Raw genomic sequence first — 27,518 nt, 5'->3', positions numbered from 1 at the left:
GTAGGATTAGGTAGTATAAACCCATACAATCTTGGACAAGAATTACGGTGAATATAAGTTGCTAGAAAAATTAATAAATACAGTGTAATTGGTAACGTGGACATTTTATTTTATTTATTAACAATCACGCTGGAAATGATTTGTTACATTAAGAATAAGAACTATGATATATTTATGTTTTCAGTTACAAAAAACCGGGATGCGGATCTGGAGCATCTGAAAGAACAAAGAAATACATCTAAATTATAAAGATTTGATTTCCATTGTGAATCCCAGTCGGTTACCTTGCTGGTCTTATCGAATAAAGCTTGGGCACGATCTTGCTGCAGGCGGTAATTCACAAATTTGTCAAAAACATAGCCATGCTTTTGGGATTCTACTAGGATACGATCCTCGCCAACATCTAGACTAACCTCCTGCGAAGAAACCTACGGTGTGAAAAAAGGTTCGATTAGGTTCCTTTTCTAACAAGTTTATAGTAATGTAATTTGCGCCTGTAAGCTTACACAATTTGGTAGGTAAATCTCAGCGTGGATTTCATCAACAGAATCGTTTCGAACTCGAGCGCGAAGTTTGTACTGCAACTCAGGATTTGTGGGTGCCAGTTGGAAGCTTTTCCTTATGGCCGCTGCATCCTTTTCGTTAATCTCCTGGACTAATTTTCCAGACTTGTCTGGTGTCGCAGCCTGATCCTGGCTGGTAATAGCTGCTGGGCCTCCAGACACAGGCTGAGCCCTTTGAACATCATCATTGCGTACGCGATGGGACACCAAAGAGCCGATAAACTTGCGATTGTTCAAGATAATGGTCTTATCCATGTTGAGCTGCACATTGTACTTTTCGCTCAAAGCCTCGGCCACAATTTGCAGAAAGAAGTTGTTGAACAACTGTGATTTCTGCATCTTGACCAGGAACCTTGGATTGATGGCAATGTCGCAGACATCGACGGTTTTGTCGGAACGATCCTTTGTGTGCCTTGGCTCTGAGATACTCATGGGCACCCGATACGAGCCAGGCGTAGTGGATTCCAGAATGGCAATTAGTTCCTCCTCGGTGACATCTTGAGGTGCTGGAACTTCCTGAGCCTGGCACACGTTAATAAAGAACTTCTCATCACTATTCAACTTAAAGCTCTTCACGCAGAAACCTGTAGGGAAGGCAGAAAAGGGAAACGGATAAGGATATTAGATTTTGTTCTCAGCAAAGTTCCATGTAACTAATCAATCTTATGGTGATTCAAGCGTAGTTTTCCATTGCAGAAACTAAATCCATGATTTATTTGGCTGTAATTCCGTATACAATCTAATATACATAATGTTTAAAGTTATATGTTTAATAAGCTCCGCGTTAAATTATCCTTTTAAGCCAGGATAGATTTTATTATGATCCGGCCAGGCGATCTCGCTGATTGCCTATAAATAAAGACAATGTAAGTTTTTAGTTGAATCTCAGAAAGATAAATAGATAAAGGCACCTGACAACAATACTAGTGATTTAATGTTATCTTTTCTGTATTGTATTATATTTAATTAATATTCAAACCATTTTAATGTTTTGTAATAGGATTTGTAATTCAAATTAATTTTCTTTTTCTGATTGTTTCCAGGTGCTTTTCGGTATTTAAAACATTCACTCCCACCTTTAGCTCATCAAAAGCCTGCTTGGCCAGCCAGTGAAAGACGGGATTCTTCCATTCGCGCGCAATGGATTGAATTTCCTTGGCCCTATGCACATTTTTTGAGGCTGGACTCTTTAGAGTGCCATGGTACCTCTCCCAAAGGTAGACCATGCTGCGTATTTTGTACAGCCATAAGTGATTTGGAATGCCACGGATTAGGTCCTGCAAATCCTCCATTTGCTTCTCGGACAAATTATCGAGAAACGTCTCGTTCATTAAAAGGAAAATGGAACGCATGTTGCGGTAGTGGCTGAAGGTATTCTTCTCCAGACCCACGTGGCCCATTTTGAATACCTGATTGACCACTTGTTCGGTGGTGGCTTTTGGTGAAGAGGGAATGAAGCGGTGACGCAAGGAGCGGTCGCCGTACTTCTCTAGCTTTTTGTTGATTTCGCTTCCGCACCACTTGTAATCCCTCCACCAGGCACTCCAGTCCTTGTAGTTATTCTTCCTATAGACTTTCGTCCACTCTTTACGCAACTGGGAGCGTACCTTCTTCTTGGAGTTACGATTGTTAAAAGTCGACTGAACATCAGATCGATTCGAGTCAAGAGATTCATTTTCAGATACGTCCTCTTCATCCTCCTCTTTACAAATCGCGCCATCGTCCGTAGCATAAATGTTTGTGTTGTAGATGGGCTTCTGCTCGAAGAAAGTCACCGCGTAGGACTCCTCCTCTGGTTGTGGCAGTTCCTTGCTATTGTTGTTGATATAGGGCAGGCGAATACCGCCTATAATGAAGCTCCGATTGGTGTTCACCCTCTGGCGCTTTGGGTTAGATTTTTTAGCCTGATTTGGAGCCCCCAACCCTGCGGCCTCCGCTTCCCTTTTTTGGCCTGTAAAATTTAATATGGCTGTATATATTTTGTAGATGCTTTTAACAAATAGGAATGCAAACTAGTGTGACAGTTCCAAGGGTTCCAAATTGGAAAACAAATTAAATTTTTTATTCGGTTCAGCTTTGTACCGTTTGGTACTTAAACTTGCTCTTGATTATTTTTAATTGGCTTTTTTCAGAAAAGCCCTTCCTCAAATAATAAAAAAAATTAAGAACAAAATTAATTTGGGACTGTAAACGCTTTTTTATAAATATACCCATTGAGGGACAGGTTTTAAAATTAAATATATTTTCAGTCTGTTTGCATTCCAAACTACGTCTACGTGTAGTTTTAAAATTAAATTGAAGAACCAGTCTGTTTAACTCGAGAGTTAGCTATTAACTTTCGATTGGTTCGTTCTAAGTTATGTTTTTATGATGAATTTAAGAGCTTAACCCTTACCAGCGCGTGGGTTTGCCATGGCCGCATTGTTCTTAGGTGCTTGTGGTTTGACATTATTCGTCTGCTGGCCAGGTCTGGATGCACTAGGATGGAAGTTCTTAGTTTGGATGGCCGGCTGATTGGGCTTGTTCTGAGTCGGTCCCCGATTGTTTGGTCTGGATGCACTAAGATTGAGGTTCTTAGTTTGGATGGCCGGCTGATTGGGCTTGTTCTGATTCGGTCCCCGATTGTTTGGTGCAGCACCTGGCTTCTTGTTTATTTGGATTGGAATACAAGGTTTTGCATCTTGTGATTGGTTTGCAATTGGTCTGCTTTGATTGGCATCGATCCTGGTTGCCTTGCGATCTTGACTTGCTGATGTATTTGGGCGGTTTTGATTGGGCCCGCTTGAATTCCTATATGTGGTACGATTTTGAGTTGTTAATGAGGTGGATCTATTGTTTTTATCTTGACATAATCTTGGTTGGTTTGGCCCGCCAGGAATAAAGTTTGGTTTTGAGTTTCGATCCCGACTCATATTACGCTGTTGTGGACCACCTGGATAAATATTCCTTGCCAAATTTCTATCGAGACTTGTTCTGGGTTGATTTGCATTTTGATTTGAACTATTTAAATTGGTGTTTCTTGGAGCAAATCTATCAGCAATTGGTCCGATTTGGTTAGGACCCACAGGTCTGTTAGGATTGAGACCTCGCGACTGTTGGTTATCGCGGTATCGATCTCCAGAACCCGATCCGCGATCCATAGTTTGCTGATACTGGTTCGGCGGAAAGTGGGGTTTATTTGAGCCTCGGAATGTGTCAGCTTCCCTTGAGGGAAGGCGTTGCATGTCAGCGCCACGCGAAGAGTTGTTCCGCTGATTGAAATCGTCGTTTAAATAATGACGATCGGGTTCGCGATCAAACTGGCACCTATTGTCGACAAAGTTGCGACCGCGTTCATATGAATTACGATCATCAGTGCCATGTTCTCTGAGGCTATGTTGGTTGCCCTTAAAGTTTCGTTCTTCTCGGTTGCGCATGCCTGGTCTTCTGAAGTTATCCTGTGGATCATCAATAAAGGTGCGTTCGTCGGACACAAAGTTGTCGCCGTCTAAATTTCGTTGACCGACTTCAATCAAATCAGTGCGACAAAGTGTAATTTGATTGTTATTGACAATACGTTGGTAATTGCGAACGGTTTGTTGTTCACGATTTTCAAAGTTTTCGTTCATTTCACGAATATCCTGGTCAGTATATCGCAGCTGTTGTGGGTTGTTATCAGGTGAGTCGAATCGATCTCTCGGCAACTGAAAATTGTCAACGTTTTTGCCATGTTGATTAATTTTTGAATTTCGACCCCAGTTGGTTTGTTGATTGGGAACAAAGTCCTGAGTACCAGACCCACGATTGTAGTTTGTACGGGTATTTCTTGAGTTAGAGGGATTATCTCCAACATTTGTTACCTGACCACGAATGTTGTTATTGCGATTTAATCCTTGAACATGTTGGTAATTGTCACTGGGTTCCTGATTGCTGTTAAATTGCTGTGGATTTCCATAATGATGGTTACGATATGGCTCTTCCGGACAAAAATCGCGACTATTTTGATTGAGTTCATCCGAATTGCGATTACTTCGATTAAGCTCCTGCGGACTCGCAATATGATTGTTTTGATTAAATTCATCATTTCGATTATTTCGATGAAATTCATCATTAAGATTATTACGATTTAAGTTCTGGGAATTTACATTTCTATTAGATCGATTGAATTCCTGCGGATTCGCATTTCTATTAGATCGATTGAATTCCTGCGGATTCGCATTTCTATTAGATCGATTGAATTCCTGCGGATTCGCATTTCTGTTAGATCGATTGAATTCCTGCGGATTTGCATTTCTGTTAGATCGATTAAATTCCTGCGGATTCGGATGAGAATACTCATTTCTAGTCAACTCATCTGCATTTCGATTACAGCGAGTAAGTTCTTGAGGATTAGCATTACGATTTGGATTTGCATTTCGATTGCCATACAATTCCTGTGGATTCGCATTACGATTATTGCGATTTACGTCCTGCTGAGTTGCACTGCGGTTATTCTGATTGAATGAATCACTTCTTTTATTGTGGTTAAACTCTTGAGGATTTGCATTTCGATGCACTGGAAATCCCCGACTGTTGTCCCTCCGTCCTTGAAAGTTGTCCTCCCTTTGCCGATTCCTCGGACGCGATCGATCAATCCTCTCCTGCGAATTTTCCCTGCTGATGTTGTGCCAATCAATGTTCCTCGGCGGCGATGGGGTTCGGGGACGTAACTCTGCGTCGACCTGGTTCTCCACCGCCTCCCCGATGGCACGCAGCACCTCCTTGTCCACCACGTCCTGACGACTGTCGCCCAGCTCGACGCTGAGGCGGAACCTCTGGCGCTGAAAGTGGCGCAGGTTGAAGTTGGGCACCTTAAAGGTGCGCTGTGCCAGGGCGTTGGCCAACATCCGACTGGCGCCCAGCTCCCGTAGAAACTGCCGGCGGTTGTCCATCTCGTTCTTTCCTAATTTCATACCACATGAAATTAGAAATTTAAAAAAGCAGACACGTTTGGGGTTAGAGCTATTATACACGTCAATCTATTCATGACAATATTGACACTTTATGCAGTGCTCGCTGGAAAGTTTTTATAAGTTTAAGAATAGGAAACAAAAATAAAACAGCTGATATTATTTAAATAATTAAAACAAAATAATAATAAACTACAAATAATAAAAAAAACAAATTAATCAATTGTTATTGCGAATAGTCATTGTCAAATTGCTGACTAATGTTGATGTTTGGTGTTTTTCGCTAATCTATTAACGAATTAATGCCATTATCTAGTATTTTAATTTAAACATTTACTCGTACCGATAAGATTGGCAATACTATCAATTTTATTTATAGAGTTTTGAAAATTCAGACTAATTTCTCTTGACTTCTAGAAACTTCTTAGTATATTTTTCCATATACGGAGCGAGCACTGCATTGACATACTTATGTATAAAATATAAATATTAAATCAAAACAAAAAAATTGATAAAACGCAAAGAAACCTTTGCGCGCACGAAAATCTACACTAATAGTAATTCATCCTTATAACCAAAACACGGGGAGTACGCCAGTTGCTTAGACGCTTTTTGATATCGTTATCAGCTAGGTGTTCTGTTGCTCTTGTGACAACAAAAAGCTTAAGAGTGCGCCACTCTTGGGGTTTTCGTAAGTTTCTGTGCTTTACACGCGTTGAAATAATTTCACCAGAGCCGGAAAGCCCATAGTGTTCGTATACCACTTAAAAACGTGGAAGAGAGCGGCGTTATCTACCTGTATCTGATAGAGCGATTTTTTCTGGCCAAACATAGCCCTATTGGGTGAGAGTCGGGCCTTGAAGGCCTGGGTTTTAATTGATCGGTGGCAAAAAAAAAGAGCAAAGTCAAACGTTTTCTATTGTGTATACATTTGCTCTTGATTTTTGTGTTCTCCCTCTCAGCGGGTATTATCTCATTGTTGTTTTGTGCGCGCAAACGTAAAACAAATAAGTTTGTTCACCGCGCTTGGCTCGCATTCAGTTGCCCATTTAGCTCGTAACGAGCCGGTTGTCCGTCGATATTCTGTGCTCTGCTGCTGCCCTCCATCCAAAACCGATCCCAACCGCTCCGAGTCGAGTCGATTCAAATCTATTCGCTCCGATCCGACTTTTTTCAACGCAGAGGTAATTATAAGTGACATTTTAGTCGCATCGATACCGTCCAGTGTGGTTTTTGTTGCCGCAGTCCGCTAAAGCGGAACAAGTGTGAGTGTTTGTATCTATGTGAAATTTATCTGCTTTTCGTTGTGGGTGCGTAAATTTCTTTGCCTGAAATTGTGAAATTTTTAAACAGATCCAGAGAATCCCGCGAAAACATTCCTCAAAGTAGGTGATTCACTATCAGAACTGTTTGATAATAAGCATTAGTGTTTTGTCATGCTTGTAGAGCGATTATTTAATTGATAAAAAAATTTATAATTGAAGTGCGCAAGGCTGTTTCATTCAAATGAAATTACACGGCGATAGAAACTAATTGCCTCGTGGGCTCCACTGTAACCACTATGCTGACGTCACGGGCCTTGAAAGAAGGTGTTCTATAGTTTCGACATAGCGACAATAGTGAGTTAAAAAAAAAAGAGCCCCGAGATTTCAAGGAGATGAAGCAGCAACTAGAGCAACCGAGTGTGCGATAAGCAACAATATAAGGATTATAAACTGCAATTCATAACTAGAGTAACGACAAACACAATGGAAGAGTCTAGTATATGGGACCGATAAGGTTCAGCCGGGGGGCCTGATAAGGAACTGCTATTAAAAAGCATTTTCGCTACAAGGAAGTTCCTTTTTCGGAGTTTGCACTCAGCAAAAGGCAGTCGGCCTTATCTTTCTGTATTAATAAAGACAGCCCCTGTCAAGTGTCGTTAATATTCTGTAAATAAATCACGTTTGTTTGTCGGTGCAAGGAAAGGCGCATAAACAATTTATGCCGGCTGGTAAAATCCAAAGCAAATAAGCAGAGCAAAAGCCCTCTCTTTTATAGAGTACAGTAGAGAGATTTCGTTTCCATTTCGCTTAGCATCTCATCGTGACTTCGCGCTTTTCGTATTTAAAGAGAAATTTTGCCAAAGACAAAACAACTCACATTTTGTGCAATTGAAAATTACTTTGCAGGGGGTTTTCGTCCATCAATTGTTGTGCTTATATAATCGCTGCGGGAACAGGTTTCGCCATTAATTATATTGAACTTAAAATACCCGTTTCTAGTGTGCTAGAATTTTATCTAAAGCCGAATGCTTAAAACACATGCGTAAGCGGGCAAACAAGTTTATGGCGCCCATAAAATGTGACTAGCCCAACGCCTTAAACGAATTTCGCGGCTCCGGTCAAGATTAGCTCCGAGCTTGTCTTTCTTCTCTTTTTGTTAGTTAGATCTTCGAGGAGGGAAAACTAGTTTTCCTTGAATATTTGTCATTGACAATGATTGTTGGACAATAAACTATCGTTTCAAGTGGGTGCGATGAGACCTTCCACGGAGTGCCCTGGGCATGTAAACACTTATCTGGACATAGCACACTATTACAGGGGGTTAGATTACAAACTAAACTGCACAACCTTCCAAACTCTCAAAAGCCACATTCCCTAGTTGGAACTTATCTATTAATTAATTCGGTTGGATCACACATTCGCTGAAATGATTTTTTTCTCCTGATAATACGAATGGACGTTTGTTATTTACCAAAGAATAGATTTTTATAAATATTAATAATGTAAATTTTGACTTAACAAAATTATAAAAAAATCTAACAGCTGAATATATTTGTTTAAATACGAAATAAAATTGTATTCTCATTAGAAATTTGGACTAAGAAAAATATTTTCACTGTATATTGTTTGGCAAAGCAACAAATAAGTTATGCTCTAGAAAACTAAATGAGTTAAAATTATTTTACCAATTTGCATACTAAATTTAATACTTTTTTGGAAACGATTAGCATTTGAGGGCATTGGCAGGGACAATTTTTGTGTTATCGCACTCCCCGTCGCTTTTTGATAAGATCTACTATATTATCAGAATACATGTCAATATATGTGATATCGCGTGTGCAAGCTCGCCTGTTTCACGTTCGCCTTATCGCGGGTTCACTGTACCGGCCTCATGCGGAATCGATAGCGACGTGAGATGATTATCTAGCTGACATGGCTCAGCACTCGTAAGAGATTATAGCGACAACCATAAGTGTTATAGACCATAAAGTTGTCGTCATGCCTAGCCGGCTAGAATTTGCGGTTTTTCCGTTTTACCGCTCGCAATTTCAGTGCCCTGCGAAATTCCGGTTACAGCAATGGACGCCACTCACCTGCAGTCGGCTGCACAATTAGCGAGTCCCGCGGTGGAGGCTTCTGCTGGCCACTTCCGCCTGGATTCGAACCTCCGAAGAACTGGTTGATGTTGTCCTCAAACTCGTTCTGCGTTAATAAATACAAATTAATGTGCTTCTCCACACCGCACAACGTTCATCGCGTTTTTCTTACCCGCACAAATCGCAAGTTCTGCTCGCGAAAATTGTCGTTGCCCTCAATGAAATTGGAGCGACGTGCCATTTTGTATCGCGCTTTAAACAGCCAGACACGAGTAAAACGAATGAAAAACTATTTTTAAGCTTTGCGACTCGTAGAAAACAAAATTTTTTTATTTTGCTTAACAGAGCTGTCAACTCGTTTGAAATAATAAGATGTGATAGAGTGACCATCAGAGGAAAATACTGTTATGCCACTAAATACCAAAAACTATCGCGTGTACAAGAATAAAGAGAACTTCACGGAAAAGTTTCCATCAAACCAGCTTTTAATTAACATAGCGGTTTTCTTGTATTTAAGGACTAACCCAAAAAGTAATATAGTTGGAACTATCAATGTTTTAAAAAGAAAATTGGAAGAATCATTTTATTTAAAAAAAAGTAATATCTCCATGTATCTCAGCCAAAGATTTTCGGATTTCAAAAATCTTCAATAACGAAACTGTTTTGATTTTAGTTGATAGTCATATAAACTAATTGATATAATTAATATGTCAAAATATTAATTTATAAAAAATTAAATTACTACTAAAATATATCGAACATTTTTGAGCACATTCTCCGCTTCTAAACTCACTGTACAAAATACAGTGGGACACTGTATATACCAAGAAAAATACCACTGTAAAGACACACCACTTTCCACTGCGGTGATTAGCGGTTGTTGTAGTTATGCGGCTTGGGAAGAAACAGCTGTTTGTCAGAAAATATAGAAAACTATAAAACTGCTTCCCTTCGGCATTACAGTTACCACATCGCCCGTTATAGCATTACACATAACCCAATTGCACGTGGAAGAGGTGGCCGAAAAAACCAGCGACCATGGCGGAGGACACAAGTTCGCCGATGGACGAATTCTGCGGTTCCACATTCTGGGTAAGTGCGTCCATGGTTTGGCCTGAGCTCGGGGAACTATAGATTTTCCGTTTATCCGCCGAACAGAACGCAACGGAGACATGGTGGACCAACAATCCCGACTTCACGCCGTGCTTTGAGCAGACGGTGCTGGTCTGGACGCCCTGCGCCTTCTATTGGCTGTTCGTGATATTCGATTTTTACTACCTGAAGGCGAGTCTGGACAGGAACATACCCTGGAACAAGCTGAGCGTGAGTAAGGCCCTGGTGAACCTAGGTCTGCTGGTCATCACTGCCCTGGATCTGATAATGGCCCTGATCAAAAAGGGCGGCGACTCCGAGTTGCCCCTCTACGATTTGGATGTGTGGGGTCCCATTATCAAGTTCGCCACCTTCCTGCTGATCTTCATATTCATCCCGCTGAATCGCAAGTATGGCGTGCAGACCACGGGATGTCAATTCCTGTTCTGGTTTCTGCTGACCGTGCTGTCGATTCCACGCTGCCGCACGGAAGTTCGGCTAGATTCGAATCGCCAGAAGATCATTGACTCTCAAGAAACGGAGCAGCACGACTTTTCCTGGGAGGAGTACCAGTTTGCCAGTTTCTTTGTCTTTTTCACCTTCTCCTGCATCATGCTGATCCTTAACTGCTTTGCGGACGGTCTGCCCAAGCAAACCAAGTACCAGAGGGGAGAGAACGAGATACCCGAGCTCTCGGCCAGCTTCCTCAATAGGATCACCTACCAGTGGTTCGACAGTATGGCCCTCAAGGGCTACCGCAATCCGCTAGAGGAGAAGGATCTGTGGGACCTGAGACCGCAGGACAGCTGTTCCGAGGTGATGCCAATCTTTGCCCACCATTGGAACCAGAACGTGCGCAAGAACTACAGGAGTAAAGCCCGCGTGGAACCGAAGGCGCAATTCAGCAATGGCAACGTGACCTTTGAGAATCCTCATGGCGATAAGAATGGACGCAAGAAGGGCATGGCCAGTATTATGCCGCCCATCTACAAGTCCTTCGGTGGCGTTTTCCTGTTCGGCTCCCTGATGAAATTGTTCACCGATGTCCTAACATTTGCCCAGCCGCAGGTCTTAAGTTTGATCATTAGCTTCGTTGAAGCCCAAGAAAAAGATCCGCAGCCCGAGTGGAAGGGCATTATGTATGCCGTCCTGCTTTTCATTTTGGCCGCTTTCCAGACCTTTATTCTGGGTCAGTACTTCCACCGAATGTTCATCGTGGGCCTGCGTATCAGGACAGCTTTGATCAACGCCATATACCGCAAGGCTTTGCGCATTTCAAACTCCACCAAAAAGGAGTCCACCGTGGGAGAGATCGTTAACCTGATGGCCGTGGATGCCCAGCGTTTCATGGAGCTGACCACCTACCTGAACATGATCTGGTCGGCGCCTCTGCAGATCGCCCTGGCACTGTATTTCCTGTGGCAGCAGTTGGGACCGTCTGTCTTGGCCGGTCTGGCTGTGATGATTATCCTTATCCCCGTGAACGGAGTAATTGCCAGCCGCATCAAGACCTATCAGATCAGACAGATGAAGTACAAGGATGAGCGTGTTAAGCTGATGAACGAAGTCCTAAGTGGCATCAAGGTGAGTGATCCTGGAATTAAGAGTACATTAAAAAAGCTGTTTCGTAATGTCTATAAAAGATAATTACCTTTTTACCTGATATTTCGGTTAAAGACTAATCCCATTGACCCACTGACTTAAGTCGGGATTAGTATTTGCCGTGTTTCTCTTTCCGCTTGCCCGCTTATCTTCTTTGCCAATCCAAACATTAACAAAGTCTACAACATCAACAGGTCCTCAAGTTGTACGCCTGGGAGCCGAGTTTCGAGAAGCAAGTGTTGGACATCCGTGACAAGGAGATCGCTACTCTGCGATCCACCGCTTATCTGAACGCGGGCACCTCGTTCCTGTGGTCCTGCGCCCCCTTCCTGGTAAGATATGCCAGCCCCGCAGGGCTCTGAGTCCTCCGAGATTTCTTTACAGCTGACCGAGATGAGTTGGACGTGTTTCATTGGACTAATCTGGCAAATATATGTACTTCGTGTCCAAACAATCAAAGGTTTCCTTGGTCACGTTCGCCACTTACGTGCTGACCAGCGAGGCGAATCAGCTGACGGTCGAGAAGGTGTTAGTCTCAATCGCCCTTTTCGACCTCATGAAACTCCCGCTGACCATCCTGCCCATGCTGAGTGTTGACATAGCCGAGGTACTGCGCCCACGATGATGATGGACTATCAACCTCTTCGGCTATGGTGCATCCCCGCCTCCTCTTAATCCATCCACTTCAAAACAAGGATCAAGAACATCCATTTTAGCAACGCCTTAAACGATATTGTGTATTATCTTTTAGGTTTCATTAGTCACATTCGCCACTTACGTTTTAATCGATGAAAATAACGTGCTTGATGCCACAAAAACCTTTGTCTCATTATCATTATTCAACATTCTGCGTTTTCCGCTAACAATGTTGCCCATGCTGATCACCAACCTGGTGCAAGTAAGTTACGCTCGATTGCAATACCAAATACTACCACTTTAGTCGATCACAGTGGGGCTGAGGGATTATGTTTTCTATCTATTTCGTGCTGATCCCCGGCCCCACTGTGATCGGCCGTTTTGTGCCGTTTTGTGATTGTGATTTATGTTTGTTTACTCAATTTGAAATCTTTTTTAGCCAACCAAATGTATCCCGAAAAATATCCCTCTAACCAAAGTTACCTCTTCCTTCATTGATTCCCTGCATTCATTTTTTTTACAACTTAAATTTACATATTCACCTGGGATTTAAAGTTGTCCGAACCAAACCAGTTCCAATTTGTAATTTATCTGGTGGTGGGGGCCTTTCCATCAGTTTCAATAGAAACCATTTGTTTGGGTTTTTAAAATATGCCCTTGCAGAGGGCAATAACAGGGGATTTAATTATAGTTGAAATGAAGACATGATTATTCGTCCGTGTGCTCAAAAAGAAAAGAAGGGTTTCATGTCAGGTAGTTATAGGTATAAATAAATTATTCTCAGTTATATAGGGCTAATCAAAAATAACCTTTTATCTTTATGTCTTCTACGTTTTTGTAAAAAATTGTAAGTAATATATAATCAATCGCCAATTTTGTTCTTTAAAACCCATTATATCACTTATTAAAATTGCTTTATTATTTTATTAATTTGACTTACATATCCCAAGACATTAGCCCTTTCATTTTGTTTGTTCTGCAGGGGTATATTAAAACCTCGGCAGACCGAGGATATTCCTCATTCATCCAATTTCGGATTAGAATATCTTTTCCCATCTGCCCATCATACTTTTCCTTTCCCAAACCTTTTACTAACATATTCTGTGTATTAAAATAACTCCTACTGCTCAAACCATTCTAATCGATTTCCCATTTTTTATGTGCGAACGAATAGACGCAAGTTTCTGTGAAGCGTATAAATAAGTTCCTGAACAGTGAGGAACTCGATCCCAACAGCGTTCTCCACGATCCCTCCAAACGTAAGCATATTCAATAATTTGGTATAGCATATTTGTTAACATATTTATTATACATACAGCCCACCCCATGAGCATTGAAAATGGCGAGTTTTCCTGGGGCGATGAGATCACCCTGCGCAACATCAACATCGAGGTGCCCAAGAACAGTCTGGTGGCTCTAGTGGGCACCGTGGGCTCCGGCAAATCCTCGGTTGTGCAGGCCTTCCTCGGCGAAATGGAGAAACTTGCGGGCGTTGTCAACACCGTGGGCAAGTTGGCCTATGTACCGCAGCAGGCGTGGATTCAGAATGCGACGGTGAGGGACAACATCCTCTTCGGCAAACCCTACGACCGAAAGCACTACAACAAGGTGATCGACGCCTGTGCCCTGCGTGCCGATATCGACATCCTTTCGGCGGGAGATCTCACGGAAATCGGTGAGAAAGGCATTAATTTATCAGGTGGTCAGAAGCAGCGTATTTCGCTGGCCCGTGCCGTGTACAGTGATGCCGACCTCTATCTGCTGGACGATCCTCTGAGTGCCGTGGACTCCCATGTGGGCAAGCACATTTTCGAGGAGGTGATCGGACCCAAGGGCTTGTTGGCTCGCAAGTCACGCGTGCTGGTTACCCATGGCGTCACATTCTTGCCCCAGGTCAGCAGTATCTACGTGATAAAAATGGGCGAGATTAGCGAGAGCGGCACATTTGATCAGTTGGTGAAGAATAAGGGCGCTTTCGCCGACTTCATCATCCAGCATCTCCAGGATGGCAATGAGGAGGAGGAAGAGCTCAACCAGATCAAGCGCCAAATCTCCAGCACCGGAGATGTCCCTGAGTTGCTAGGCAGTGTCGAGAAGGCCATTAAGTTGGCGCGCACGGAAAGTCTGTCGGATTCCATGTAAGTAATTTAGGTTTATTTGCACATGTATTTATTGTAGTAATTACTTAATTTCTTATTGTTAGCTCGGTTACCTCCGCTGATAGTTTAATGGGCGGAGGAGGAAGTCTTCGCCGGCGAACAAAACGCCAGAATTCCCACGATTCCGTCGCTTCCGCCGCTTCTTTGAAAAAGAAGCAGGAGGTAGAGGGAAAGCTTATTGAAACTGAGAAATCGCAGACTGGTGGCGTGGATTTCGCCGTATACAAACACTATATCAAGAGCGTTGGTATCTTCTTGTCAGTGGCCACGCTGGTGCTGAACTTCGTTTTCCAAGCATTCCAAATCGGGTCGAACCTGTGGCTCACTAAGTGGGCTAACGACGAAAACGTGAGCAACGACACTGGCCTCAGGGACATGTATCTGGGTGTTTATGGTGCCTTCGGATTCGGTCAAGGTAAGTTCATTTTAATTCGATTTAGTCTTGATATTCTTTCTTGGAAGTTATCCTTGTTTCATGTTCGTTTTGTCCATTTTGTTGTGTTAGATTACGTTTATTTTAATGGTTTTGCTTTCTTTAATTGCGTATTCTTGCTTATTTTGTATGCCTATTATGTTTTTCTTTATGTATTTCTGTTAATTTATTTATATACATATGAACAAAGATGGTCTTAGAAAATGAAAAATTCATTTTATTAACTTTGAGAAAAATCATTAATTTAAAAAATATTGCATATTATTGAGCCACGTCAACAACAGGTTCAAATAACATCTTGATGATCTGCATTTAATATTCACCAAACGTTTAAAACGTTTCAATTCATAAAAGTAATGCTTTTTTATATTATAAAATGTTTTGTGCATTTATTACCATCTTTCTTTATATTCTTCAGTTTGATTTATGTTTGGTTTGGGGTTTTCATATATGTATTGCTTATCTAATTGTTTCTAACTTTGGCACCAAGAGAACACATGCTGCTCAGCTACCTTTAGGGGGCTTTAATTAGTTTTAGCCTCAATCTTTAGACCACCACAGAAATTGCAAGCAAAGCTCACAAAGCTAAAAGCACTAACACCTCAAACTAATAGCTTCTATCTTGCTTCTCGCTTTCCAAACTAAACACAAAAAGCTTTATATATTAATAAAAATCTATTAATATTAAACTTATACACGTACACAAATTCGTTCTGATATCGATAAAGCTGATTTGGTTATCGATGTTATTGTATATCAGAACATTACACTTAACCAAATTAACTAACGGTTCCCCTCTTGTGTATGTATGTTTGTGTGCGTAAATGTGTTGCATAGTAAATTTGATTAATGTATTCAAAAATAATATACTTTGTCAATACTTTCGGATCTCACCTAATCCAAAAAAATTAAAATAATCGACCAATAATCGCCAAATTCGAAACAAATCGATCGCAAATTCTAGTCGTGGCGAACTTTTTCTCATCCCTCGCCATCTCATTGGGTTGCCTCGAATGCTCGCGGGTATTACACCAGACACTACTCTACTTCAACCTCCGCTGGCCGATGGAACTCTTCGACACGACGCCGCTGGGACGGGTTGTCAATAGGATCTCCAAAGACATCGATACAATCGATAATGTGCTGCCATTCAACATTCGCGTCGTCCTTGGTCAGGCATTTATGGTAATTCATTGGAGTCGGAGCAGATGCATTCAACGACTGCCACTAAGAACATTAAACAATGCACGACACTTAATTAAGCAGGAGAATCACCCTATATCTCATGGTTCGGCTGGTTCATCTTGCATTACCACACTCTAACAATAATAATATATACCATAATAATATTCCTCCGTGCTGTTAATTTTGCTTGTGCAATATTCCAATATTACTTACTTCAATTAAAAACCTTACAAAATGATATTTCCTATACTAAACTTTTCTATTCAAATTTTTTGAGATTTCTAAATCTAAAGTGCAACAAAATGAATTCTAATTGTAAATACCTTCTTTTGTAAATTATACTTTTTTATCTTACGAGCACTTAAAAGACATCCAAAATAACTTAAATAAAAATGATATGCAAAAATGGGAGCACGGTTGGAAATCTATCATCGTTGGGCAAGATGTTTTGTTGCGGTATCTGGTCACTAATTGATTTACCCGTGTCTTCGCTCTCTTCGAAGTAATGGCAGGATTTCTATCCACCCTGATTCTTTCGCTGGGCTGCGTTTACAGTGCCCGATATATGCACAACGTCCTGCTGCATGGCACTATGCGTTGGCCAATGGAAATGTACGATATCACGCCCCAGGGTCGAGTTGTGAATCGGTTTTCCAAGGACATAGACACAATTGACAATACCCTGCCACAAAACTTGCGATTCGGCATCTTGCAGTTGTTTGTGGTAATTACCAAAGAAACAAAGAACATTTGAAAATCCCATTCCCATCCTCAGCTGAGTAGGTCAGTTCTTCTCTGTAGGTTGTCAAAGCTTTATAGAATGTTTTGTCCCCGCTTCAGCCACGTAACTCAGTTAAATTGTATGTGAACAAGATCTTAAAGAAATAATTTAATATTCCAGTTACCTCGTACTTATTTTGCTCGCTCTCGCTGGCCCTTGGGTGCATTTACTGCTCCAAGGCGCTGCACGAGAGGCTTCTGACATTCGTCTTCCGCTGGCCGATGGAGCTGTTCGATACCACGCCCCTCGGGCGCATTGTCAATCGGTTCTCGAAGGACGTTGACACGATCGACAATGCCCTGCCGATGCTTTGGCGAATGGTCATAAGTCAAGCGTTTGCGGTAAATGTCTATCCTCCTTGAAAGGGCGTTTCAAAGCCATAAGGCAGTATTTAACCCTTCTTAAATTTATGTAATCAATTGATTTCCGAATCTGCTAAGCAGTTAAATCAATTGCATCTCTTGTCTTATTACTATGAAACGCTCTTTATCTTAAACATATATTTTTCCATTAATGTCCCTGAACGAATTTAATTGCTGCTATATAGGAGCTTAAGGTCCAGGTAAAATTAAGTCGTCTTTTAAATTAAACCATGTTGCTTAATTAATTTTCTTCAGTCGGTACCGATTATACTCACTAACTTTATCCAATTGGCACAACCCCTTTAAGTTCCCCGATGCTGCACTTTGCAAAAGTACAGAACAAAGTAATGTTGTTTGGCACTAACTCCAATGTTCTATGTTGTATATATGTAGATATAATCACTAACCTTCTGGGGGCTTACAACAATAAAAATAGAAGCATGATCAGTTGAAACTTAATTATTTTCTTTAGAAAGATTTTTTTTGTAACCCAAAAATGCCAAACACCCTAACATATTTACGTTACATGCAGTACTGGCCAAATATTTATCGGGACTGGCTTTAGCTATCGGAGGACTTCATTGCTCGATGAATGTATTCAACAGTCTGCTAAACACTGGCCTCAAATGGCCGATGGAAGTGTTCGATACGACGCCAATAGGTCGCATTCTGAGTCGTTACTCCAAGGATATCGACACGGTTGACAGCGTGCTCCCAAGTATTGCCGTACAGTTGTTGAACACGTGTTTCGGGGTAAAGATTGACCCTTAACCTTCCACCCTTTGCCCGAGCTTAGATCCGTAGCCCAACACCTAATTAACCCTGCAATTTACTAACGGAAAATACACTCTTACCTAACCGAAATTTCATATTAACAAAAACCACTTCTTAACTTTTTATTCCTTCCCAATCTACTTTACTCTCACTTTAATCCTTTTTCATTTAAAACGTTTCCCTACACAGCTTGCAACAACACATAAACCAATCATCTAAACAATTTTATTTTACATTTATTGCCTTTTATTTTGGATCGAATAACGCCTTTACCTGATATTAGATTCATTAGTACTTTGCTCATTATAATGAATGTATCCACAATCCACAATTGAATTAGAAACCATCTTTTCTGGATGTGAGAGTTGTGTGTGCGAAAGCCCAAAAGGGGACCTGAAACCATCTTAGTTTAAGCCCAGACTTAATAAGGGGATATGGTAAAAACCACTCTGCAGATGTACTGGTCTCAGAGCCTTTAATGCTAAATTTTCTTTCTAAGTGGGAGCTGCTAGTACGCTTCGGTTGAACGACATACGATAAAAGAAAAAAGATAAAGTAGGAAATCGCCTCATTTGGTCAACCATTCAATTAAAACAGTTTCTCAGACATTCACCAAGTGCTCGTTGGCGCACCTGTTCCGCTCTTTCCCCTTTCCGATTGCCCCAGGTGTGCTAGCCTACTTTGCGGTGGTAATCGTCTACCTGGGCGGCTTCCATGCGGCCCAGACCATCCACAATGAACTGCTGGCCGTCGTGATCCGAGCCTCCGTGTGCCGCTTCTTCGATATCACTCCGATCGGGCGACTCTTAAACAGTTTCAGCGGCGACATGGATGTTGTCGACGAAGAGTTGCCCGCCACCATGGATTCCTTTATGACCTTTATCTTTATGGTATTTGCATATTTGATTTCCCCAATTTTTTCAGTATTTTTTCTCTTCCCCTTACTGTTATTACTTTGATAACTTTTGATTTGTAGCCTTAAAAGAGTTACGGTTTGTACATGCAAAACTTTCGTTTTGGAAAGGTTTTGCACAAATATTCGTTCATATCTCTAACATCTCTCTTTATCTCATTTATCTCTCCCTCGTTTTCTAATGTCCATTAAATCAAGTTAGGTCTTTGCAATTACGGCGCCGCTATATCCCTTTTCACAGCCACCTTACATGCCTCATCTAGAGTATTCCATCGCCTCTTTAACCACATCATGCATTGTCCCTCTGAGTTTTTTGACATCACGCCCAAGGGTCGGATATTGGATCGCTGTTCGAACGATATCAACTGTTTGGACTTGATAATGCCAATTAATATAAGAATGGTCTTGAGTACGGCATTTCAGGTAATCTATCATATCAAAAGATCAAACGGGAAAGTTTTAAAGAAAGATCTTAAACCTATTTTTCTTTGATCCAAATAGAAATTGAATATTTTGACTGTTATATAACTTATTTTGAAATCCATTCATATTCCGTTGACTTTCATTTACTCGTTTGGTATGTCCCTTGATGAGAGATCTTATTTCTTATGTTTTGTCCTAAAAATAAACTATAAACTAACACGAAAATAGTTTGTCTCCTAACCCTTGTCCTAAGCCCTGTTCTAGTCAATCAACTATAGATTACAAAATTTGAAAAAAAAATTTCGTCCAGAATTTATAAGAATATATTCACTTCGAATTCCCAAGTCTTCAGCTATATAGGCAGCGTGGTTATCGTTTACTTGGGTGCTCTGATTGGGGCTCGGAAAGTATTTGTCCACCTATTTGGCCACATTATGCATGTTCCGCAAGCCTTTTTCGACACAATGCCTCGGGCACGAATTCTCGACCGTCTGTCAAACGATATTTACAAGTTGGATATTGTATTGCCAGATCTAATACGCGTCTTTAACTCGCAAGTGTTTCGGGTACGTTCCCTGTAACTAACCACCTATCAAAGAAATATTTTACAACTAATTCCGACTAACATAGTGATATTAATTTCATTTCTCAGCCCGTAGCAATTTGAGGCTTTTTCCGGCTCTCCGCATTCTTAGAGCTTAGTCTGTAAATATATAGTTCGATTAACGGGGCGGGCGCATGTTGTAACCTAAGATTATTTTTCCTGTGGTTGTCTTCCCTTTCTTGAAAGCCTAAGCACTCAAAAAATACAAATATTTACAATATTCTTTTGAAATCCAAAAATTATTTAAAATAGTTTAAATAAAAATAAAAATACATTTTAAAATCAAATTAAAGTAAATAAAACTCAGTAAATATTTTGTTTGGAGAGTAAGCCAACGCATCCATTTCGATTTGGCTGGGCAACTCTATTAATTTTACCTACTCGAAGAGTCTTTTTCGAGCGTCAAATTCAGCTGGACTCGGACTTTTGCCAATCGATGTGAAATTTAATTCTCCATCCATACGTAATTGCCTAATCGCAGGTTTCACGTCATTCTTTTCGGATTTGGCTCCGGCGCTGGGCAGCTTGCATGCCGCGACAGTACTGCACCAGATGCTTCTCGAAAATGTGCTGAAAGCACCAATGACCATGTTCGATACGACGCCGGTGGGTCGCATCCTGTCCCGATTCTCGAAAGACGTTGAATCGGTTGACCAGAAAATGCCGCAGGTCATTAATGATTGCATTTGGTGTGCTTACGAGGTAATTTCACACAGGCATACGCACAAGGCACTAGGAACCGTCTTCAAATTGCTACAAAAGACATCGGAAGTAACCCCAGTGCCATTAACCTTGTACATATCAAAGAACTAACTAGTCCAGATAAATTGGCGGCGCCTCATGACTCCTCCCTTTCCCTTATTTTTCTGCCATCAAGTTAAAGCGTTCGATCCAAAAAAACAGACAAATTCATTACAAAAATATCCTTTCATCATATTTTCCTATTAACCCCCTCGCACCTCCACGCACTTTTGATTCGTTTTTTTTACCCTGAATTGCGTTTACTTACATTGCTATATTGATATTGGCTAGGTTCTGGCTACCATTGTGGTTATTAGTCTGTCCACGCCGATTTTCCTGGTCGTGATCGTGCCCATTGCCCTGCTGTATTACTTCGCCCAGCGCTTCTACGTGGCCACTTCTCGGCAGCTGATGCGTCTGGAGTCCGTCTCCCGATCCCCAATCTACTCGCACTTCAGCGAAACTGTGACCGGTGCTTCGACTATTCGCGCCTACAACGTTGGAGATCGGTATGTTAACCTTATCCGTTTCCTTAAACAAGTATCTACTTCCATATCTCCAAACTTTAGCTTTATTGAGGAGTCCGATGCCAAGGTAGACAAGAATCAGGTGTGCAAGTACCCCTCTGTGATTGCCAACCGTTGGCTGGCCATTCGTCTGGAGATGGTGGGCAATCTGATCATCCTGTTCGCTTCGCTCTTCGCCGTCCTGGGAGGACAAACTAATCCCGGCCTGGTGGGTCTGTCGGTGAGCTACGCCCTGCAGGTGACCCAAACCCTCAACTGGCTGGTGCGGATGACATCCGACATCGAGACGAACATCGTGTCCGTGGAGCGCATCAAGGAGTACGGAGAGACAAAGCAGGAAGCTGCCTGGGAGCTGGAGCAGGACAAGAGCAAGCCCAAGAACTGGCCGCAGGAGGGACGCGTCGAGTTCCAGAACTTCCAGGTGCGCTATCGCGAAGGTCTGGATCTGGTGCTGCGCGGTGTTAGCTTCGACATCAGGGGTGGCGAGAAGGTCGGCATCGTGGGACGCACGGGAGCCGGTAAATCCAGTCTCACACTGGCTTTGTTCAGGTAAGTTTATAGCTAAAGCCATGCTATTCAGCTCTAATATTGCCAATTTCATTTTAGAATCATTGAAGCTGCCGGTGGTCGGATCTCGATCGATGGCGTGGACATAGCCTCTATGGGTCTGCACATGTTGCGCTCCCGCCTGACAATCATCCCACAGGATCCAGTGCTGTTCTCTGGATCCCTGCGCGTTAACCTGGATCCCTTCGAAATCAAAACCGACGACGAGATTTGGAAGGCCCTGGAGCTGTCCCATCTGAAGTCGTTTGTAAAGAGTTTGGCTGCAGGCCTGAACCATGAGATTTCCGAGGGCGGTGAGAATCTTTCTGTGGGTCAGCGCCAGTTAGTTTGTTTGGCTCGTGCTCTGCTGCGAAAAACCAAGGTCCTGGTGCTGGACGAGGCCACCGCAGCTGTGGATCTGGAAACAGATGATTTGATTCAGGTGGGTTGCTTGCTATTCCACATTTCCAATAAAACAATTTGCAATAATTAACTTGAAAACATTTCCCTTGTAGAAAACAATCCGTACGGAGTTCAAGGAGTGCACCGTTCTGACAATTGCCCATCGTTTGAATACTATTTTGGACTCGGACAAGGTGATCGTCCTGGACAAGGGCCAGATCACTGAGTTCGCCTCGCCCACGGAACTGCTTGACAATCCGAAGTCGGCCTTCTACAGCATGGCCAAGGACGCCAACCTAGTTTAAGATCCACGAATGTCAGCTTGAAACTTCAAGAAACTCAAACGGAAGAGTGTGTGCCCCAACAAGAAACCCTAGGAATATAGATGTACGAAGAGAAAACTATTGATCAGTAGCTTTAAGCCATTTGGCGCTGACAACTGGCAGTCGGAAAGTGCTCTACCTCATGGATAGAACAAGCAACTAAATAAAACAAAGAAACAAAGCAAAAGAAACAAAAGAAACAAAACCCAGAAGAAATTAGCAAATACCGACGGAATGTTCATTAGCATAAGCAATTTTATTCGACCCAGTTGCGCCTTCGACGGTCACTCTATGTTCGTTTAAAATATGTATTGTATTTACATAGTCAAGTGTATTTTTCTATTGTCTATTGTACTTAGTTTTCTACGCAAAAACAAACCGATGTAAGAGAGGAAGACCACATATTTATGTACTTAAATTAACAAAAGAGAAAGATTAGAATGATACTTAAACTCACTCAAGAATTTTCTGCCTTCAACTGATAAGATCAGTGATAAAAATGGTCAGCGTATTTAAATCAATATATTGAAAATTTTGTAAAATGTTTACTTAAATAATGTAATAAACATAGGGAATGAATAAACCCTAACAAATCTTATTGAATCTATGAAGTGTTTTTATGACGATTAAAAAACAAAAAATACTTTAAACATTTGGATGCAATCAACATTAAGTTTTTTTCCAGTGTTACAATAATCTTGTTTTTTATCTAGAAAGAATTTTTATGATAAAAGATAAAGAGCTTTTAGTGAAGTTGCTTTCCCCTACGGAAAGTCCTTTTTGGATTGCGCCCGGACTTAAAAGTTCTCCGAAAAGCTTTTTAATTTTCTTATTAGAGGATGTCGTAGTTGACCACGAATATTTAAAAAAATAAATATATAAAACACATATATTTTAAATTGAGTCGGATTGATTCTGATATTAACATTTTTTAAAAATACAGGTAAAATAGTATAATAATTTGGTGGCAATAAGATTTTATACTCAGATTTGTGCAAACTTTAAAATCGTTTATTTTTAATATTCGACTCACTTGGGAAGTTTGGATGATTTGGATGCCGATCATTACTGTTTAATGGGGTCGGAGGTATTATTAAAGTCTTTATAATAAATAAAGCTGAAAGTTTCTTTAAAACTGCAAAATTTCAAACTTCTCTGTTTAAAGCATGAATTTTTACCATAAATAGAGACTTACATTTTTTAAGTAGCTTAATGTTTATTGGTTCGGTGATGATAATGCAAAAAAATTTTTATTAATATGGGCAATGCCTATATTAAGTTCCCAATTAAAATATTGAAATTTGTTTATTTTCCAGATAAATTTCAAGCAAAATATAAACGTGTTGAAATAAAGTTTGCGGAAATTAATCTGCTAATCAATGAATCACTAACAGTTTGTAGATTGTAATTCCCAAAAGTAGGCAAAAAACTTGACTTCGTTTCACTACTGTGTTGTATTTTAAATTATTAACATAAATGTATTTTTAAATGGCTCTAGTTTTCCTAGAATGGTGAAAATTATTATTAATTACATAATAAATACAAGCCTGTTAAACTGGGCCCCCTTTACTTTGTAATTAGCCATAAGCTGCATAAATTGAAGAGTGCTATTGATGGTCTTTTACTTCTGATGCCAATGATTGAGAATTCGACAGAGGCTATAGTGTGGTTATCTCTAAAATCCTTCCAACTTTTCAGTTTTGCATTTGACAGCTTTAAGCTTTAGCCTCAAATTTTGTATGACTAATGTGGCAGTGGACGGGCCATAAATTATATTTATAAGCCCCGAAAGCAGTCCAAACTGTTAGGAGACAATTTTCAGCCACTTATTACCCATCCACCTTGAGATATATGTATTTACTTTAGATATTTGCTGGGAGCCACCCACTGAAAATAAGCATTCCATTTGTCTTTATTTAGCCACACACAAAATGGTTGCTTGGAGGCTGCATTTATTGACAATAAACAGGTCATAAATTACGAATTGAATGGTCTGAGAAAAATACGGGAATGTTTCCCAAATTTCTAAAAAAAATATATATAAGTCCTTGACTAAGCTTTAGTTTGTTTTAAGCAGGGCGAAACGAACTTCAAAGTGGAAGTTGCAAGGCCTTTGTTTTTTTCTTTTTTGGTGGGCGGCATGGGGCGTGCCTGCGGAGTGCACTTGAAAACAAAAAGCGTAAAGTTATTAAAGGTTTTGTGTGCGCTTTGTGTGCCCGCTTTCATGTCACTTACACTTTTGCCCATGTTTCAAAGCCCCTTTTAGCCAGCCCCTTTGCTGGCTTTTATGTGTGCCGTCTGGTCTTTCACTTGGTAATCTTGGCAACGCCTTTTGCATACACTCCGCTGCGGGTTGGGGTACCCAAAACTTCAAGCGTGCGGCAAATTCAATTTGAAATTTTCAAATGTTTTTCTTATTTTCCAGCCCCGACCCTCCCACATCAATGCATATATTTTTTGTTTTTCTGCTGTTTGGAAATTACATTTTTTATGAGGGGTGTTCGGCTCCTGGCTGGAGTGTCAATCCCCGATCCCAGGACGTGAATGGGAGGGCGTGGCCCAGGACCGCCTTCCTCGAACTCCTTTGAAAGTTGCATCGCCACCCAGAAAAGGAGCCAAATGAATATTTTATTGCCCGCGCATCAGCGGCAGCCGAAAGTGAGTGAAAGATTTTTGATGTATGGCAAGTTGCTACCCAGAAATTGGCCACCCGCCGTGCACCAGCAGGCATAGAAGGTCCTTGAGGCCAGTAGCACAGTGGAAGGATTTGTCAATCTATATTGTAATTTTCGACTTTATTGGGTGAAACCACCAATAGCTCTTATATTTTAAATGTTTAGCTTGATTTCTCATTTGCTTCTATTTTTTTTTAAGTTTTACCCTACTTTGATAATTTTCGCGGACATAAAATAGAGAGCCGAAATGCCAGCAATTGTGGGAAAATATAAAGCTTACAAAAATCTAGGGGCCTCTATGCTATATATCAAGAATTTTAGAATTTCTGATATAATTTTATAAAAATCTGACGATCTCAAAATATATCGAAAAACGAAGCATATACATACAAATCGAAATATTCTATATTTTTTAAGTTGCAAGGGTATATAAACTTTGACCCTCCGAAGTTTGTTTCCTTTCTTATTTTACACAAAATGTATTTTTCTGGGGAGCAAAAGAAATTCAAGCGAATAAATGTGCGTGCCGTTCACTAAGGAAGCTTATTAAAATTTGTTGTATGTTTTGCGAGCCGTAATAATTAAAGCACATTTTACTAAAAAACTTGCTGACACGCGCAATAAAAGGGCCTTAAATTCTTAAAACCGAATTGCAGTTACGTTTATTAATATAAATTAAACGGAACATCAGCTTAAGTCAGACTTTACAAATAAGTTTTAATTTATATTTACAAATTTAGTTTTTAAGGCTCATGTGCCTAAAAGGACTCATTTAAAGAAGTTTCGAGTACAAATTTCTTTAAAAAAAAAAGGTTTTAAATTAATGCTCTAGGGAATCAAATTGAAACTTTAGTTTTTTGGGTATTTTAAATAATGATAGCAAAAAAACAACACGGGGGTTATTAACAGTGCACCGTAAAAATATATAGCATTGTCTATTTGTATTTATTATTTACGCAATGATTACAGAAGGTGGATCTTTAGCATTAACTTTAGACCCCATCGTGCGGAGGAGAAGAAAGAAGCTGTTCCTGGGGCAGAAGCATCTTCTATGGCCGCTGTGGGATTGTGCGTGCCACGCAACTAAACACAAATATATTTCGAGGACTCTGCTCTGCTTCCTGGGGGCAGTTCCTCCGGTAGATCGCTATGCTCACGCATCAAAGGACCCATTTCGGATGTGCCAAGAGCTCCATGGTGGATGTCATGCTGCGCTCCATTTTCTATTGCTCTCGAGATGCTTACTGCATCAAAATGTTGAACGAAAATAAATCGTATATGAATATTTTAAAATTTTATTTTTTTTGTAATTGAAAGTGTGAGTGAGTGGACTTTTTCTGTGAAGCGAGAGAAAGTCAAGCGAGTGAAAGTGCGTGCCCTTTACTCAGGAAGCTTGGGACAATTTTGTGTAAGTTTTGGGAGTCATAATATTAAAGCACTCCAATAAAGAGTTTAACAATAAATAAAACTGAATTTAAGTTACGTATATAAATATGAACCAAGTTAAACCTTAAAATAAATCAGACTTGGAATTTAAAAGAGCATGCAGGAACTTAATAAAAATCATTTTAAATTTTGAAATATTTTATAAATTATTTTTTTTTAAATACAAAATAAAGACATTAAGTTAAGTCTAAGTTACTTACCAAACAAGATTAAAAGTGTTTCCCAATAATCCAACCTGGCTGGAACGGAAGAACCACAAATTGTTCAGATTCAAAATCACTGTTGGACACCAACTCTCAAATGATTTCATTCGGTTTTCATGTCCTGTCTATCATGCAAGTCATATGGAAATGGGACCGCATACTTCCGCGCAGGTGACAGTGAGCATAAGGATTTTATAGCATACTTTTTCGCGCCCCCTTCCCTTTCGGCGGCTGTCATTTCTCCTTCTATTCATGTGACAGCTAGAGCTATGCGGGTGTGCGTGAGATTGCGTGTGTGTTTACACTTAAAAAATAGTGTAAGTTCTAGATTTTAGATGTTAGGTGTATACAATTTTTATGGCCTTGCATAATGTTAAAATAAAAATTTAAGCCAGATGTTTGCAACGCGTTGCAACGGAGTAAATGTACATTTCCGAACATCAAAAATATATACATTCTTGATCGGAAGCATCAGTCGGGTTTAGTGCACTATTTAAAAGATTTTAGAAATACGGTGCCAATTTAATTAAATTCGAACTAAAATAGCTGCTATAAAAACAATAGGAAAGTAATAGGAAAATCGTAAAACGTCGTTGTTTTTTACATATTCGAATAGAGCTCAAACTATAAATAATTAAAGCTTACGTTTTTATTAAATTTTAAAAGATACATTCTTTATTTTTTTTCTCTGTATTTCAGTATTTGAGGCAAGGGCGTAGCATTGTAAAAAATTCAAAATTAAGTATAAAAAAATGATAAACCTATTGCGACATTTTTTTTCACGCTTTCAGTACGCACGGTCAAGTAGACTAAAAAATTTTACGCTGCCCCCTGAATAT

At 40.5% G+C, this 27,518-nt stretch overlaps 2 protein-coding genes across 17 annotated transcripts; one reads left to right on the top strand and one right to left on the bottom strand.

The window, feature by feature from the left end:
- Window positions 1–85: 85 nt before the first annotated feature.
- On the bottom strand, window positions 86–9,233 carry LOC108050591 (PIH1 domain-containing protein 1). Of its 3 annotated transcripts, XM_017132345.2 has the most exons (6): window positions 9,025–9,233; window positions 8,850–8,958; window positions 4,798–5,484; window positions 2,959–4,761; window positions 1,640–2,514; window positions 1,164–1,412 (listed from the first exon to the last, which is right to left on the bottom strand). In XM_017132345.2, the coding sequence occupies exons 1-6, from the start codon at window positions 9,091–9,093 to the stop codon at window positions 1,353–1,355; spliced, it is 3,603 nt and encodes a 1,200-aa protein (XP_016987834.1). In that variant the 5' UTR covers window positions 9,094–9,233; the 3' UTR covers window positions 1,164–1,352. The 3 variants fall into 3 exon arrangements, with proteins under 3 accessions (XP_016987837.1, XP_016987834.1, XP_016987833.1); XM_017132348.2 differs by lacking the exons at window positions 1,164–1,412; window positions 1,640–2,514; window positions 2,959–4,761; window positions 4,798–5,484 and adding exons at window positions 86–216; window positions 285–428; window positions 507–1,147 and having other exon boundaries at window positions 9,025–9,223; XM_017132344.1 differs by having other exon boundaries at window positions 1,165–1,412; window positions 2,959–5,484; window positions 9,025–9,232.
- LOC108050589 (multidrug resistance-associated protein 1) lies at window positions 5,552–22,958 on the top strand. 14 transcript variants are annotated; one of them, XM_017132331.2, is made up of 13 exons: window positions 5,556–6,675; window positions 9,816–9,944; window positions 10,011–11,528; window positions 11,741–11,878; window positions 12,007–12,153; window positions 13,357–13,441; window positions 13,501–14,320; window positions 14,386–14,756; window positions 18,543–18,766; window positions 20,849–21,066; window positions 21,127–21,633; window positions 21,691–22,072; window positions 22,146–22,958. In XM_017132331.2, exons 2-13 carry the CDS (start codon window positions 9,891–9,893, stop codon window positions 22,335–22,337), a joined length of 4,656 nt encoding a protein of 1,551 aa, XP_016987820.1. In that variant the 5' UTR covers window positions 5,556–6,675; window positions 9,816–9,890; the 3' UTR covers window positions 22,338–22,958. The 14 variants fall into 14 exon arrangements, with proteins under 14 accessions (XP_016987830.1, XP_016987831.1, XP_016987820.1 ...); XM_017132339.2 differs by lacking the exon at window positions 18,543–18,766 and adding an exon at window positions 20,298–20,518 and having other exon boundaries at window positions 5,557–6,675; XM_017132340.2 differs by lacking the exon at window positions 18,543–18,766 and adding an exon at window positions 16,861–17,081 and having other exon boundaries at window positions 5,557–6,675.
- Window positions 22,959–27,518: the final 4,560 nt, after the last annotated feature.

Source organism: Drosophila rhopaloa, unplaced genomic scaffold, assembly GCF_018152115.1.
Source record: "Drosophila rhopaloa isolate 14029-0021.01 unplaced genomic scaffold, ASM1815211v1 contig_2, whole genome shotgun sequence".
Classification (NCBI taxonomy): domain Eukaryota; kingdom Metazoa; phylum Arthropoda; class Insecta; order Diptera; family Drosophilidae; genus Drosophila; species Drosophila rhopaloa.
Note: the sequence above shows the minus strand (reverse complement) of the source record. Positions and strands in the feature narration are given on the sequence as shown.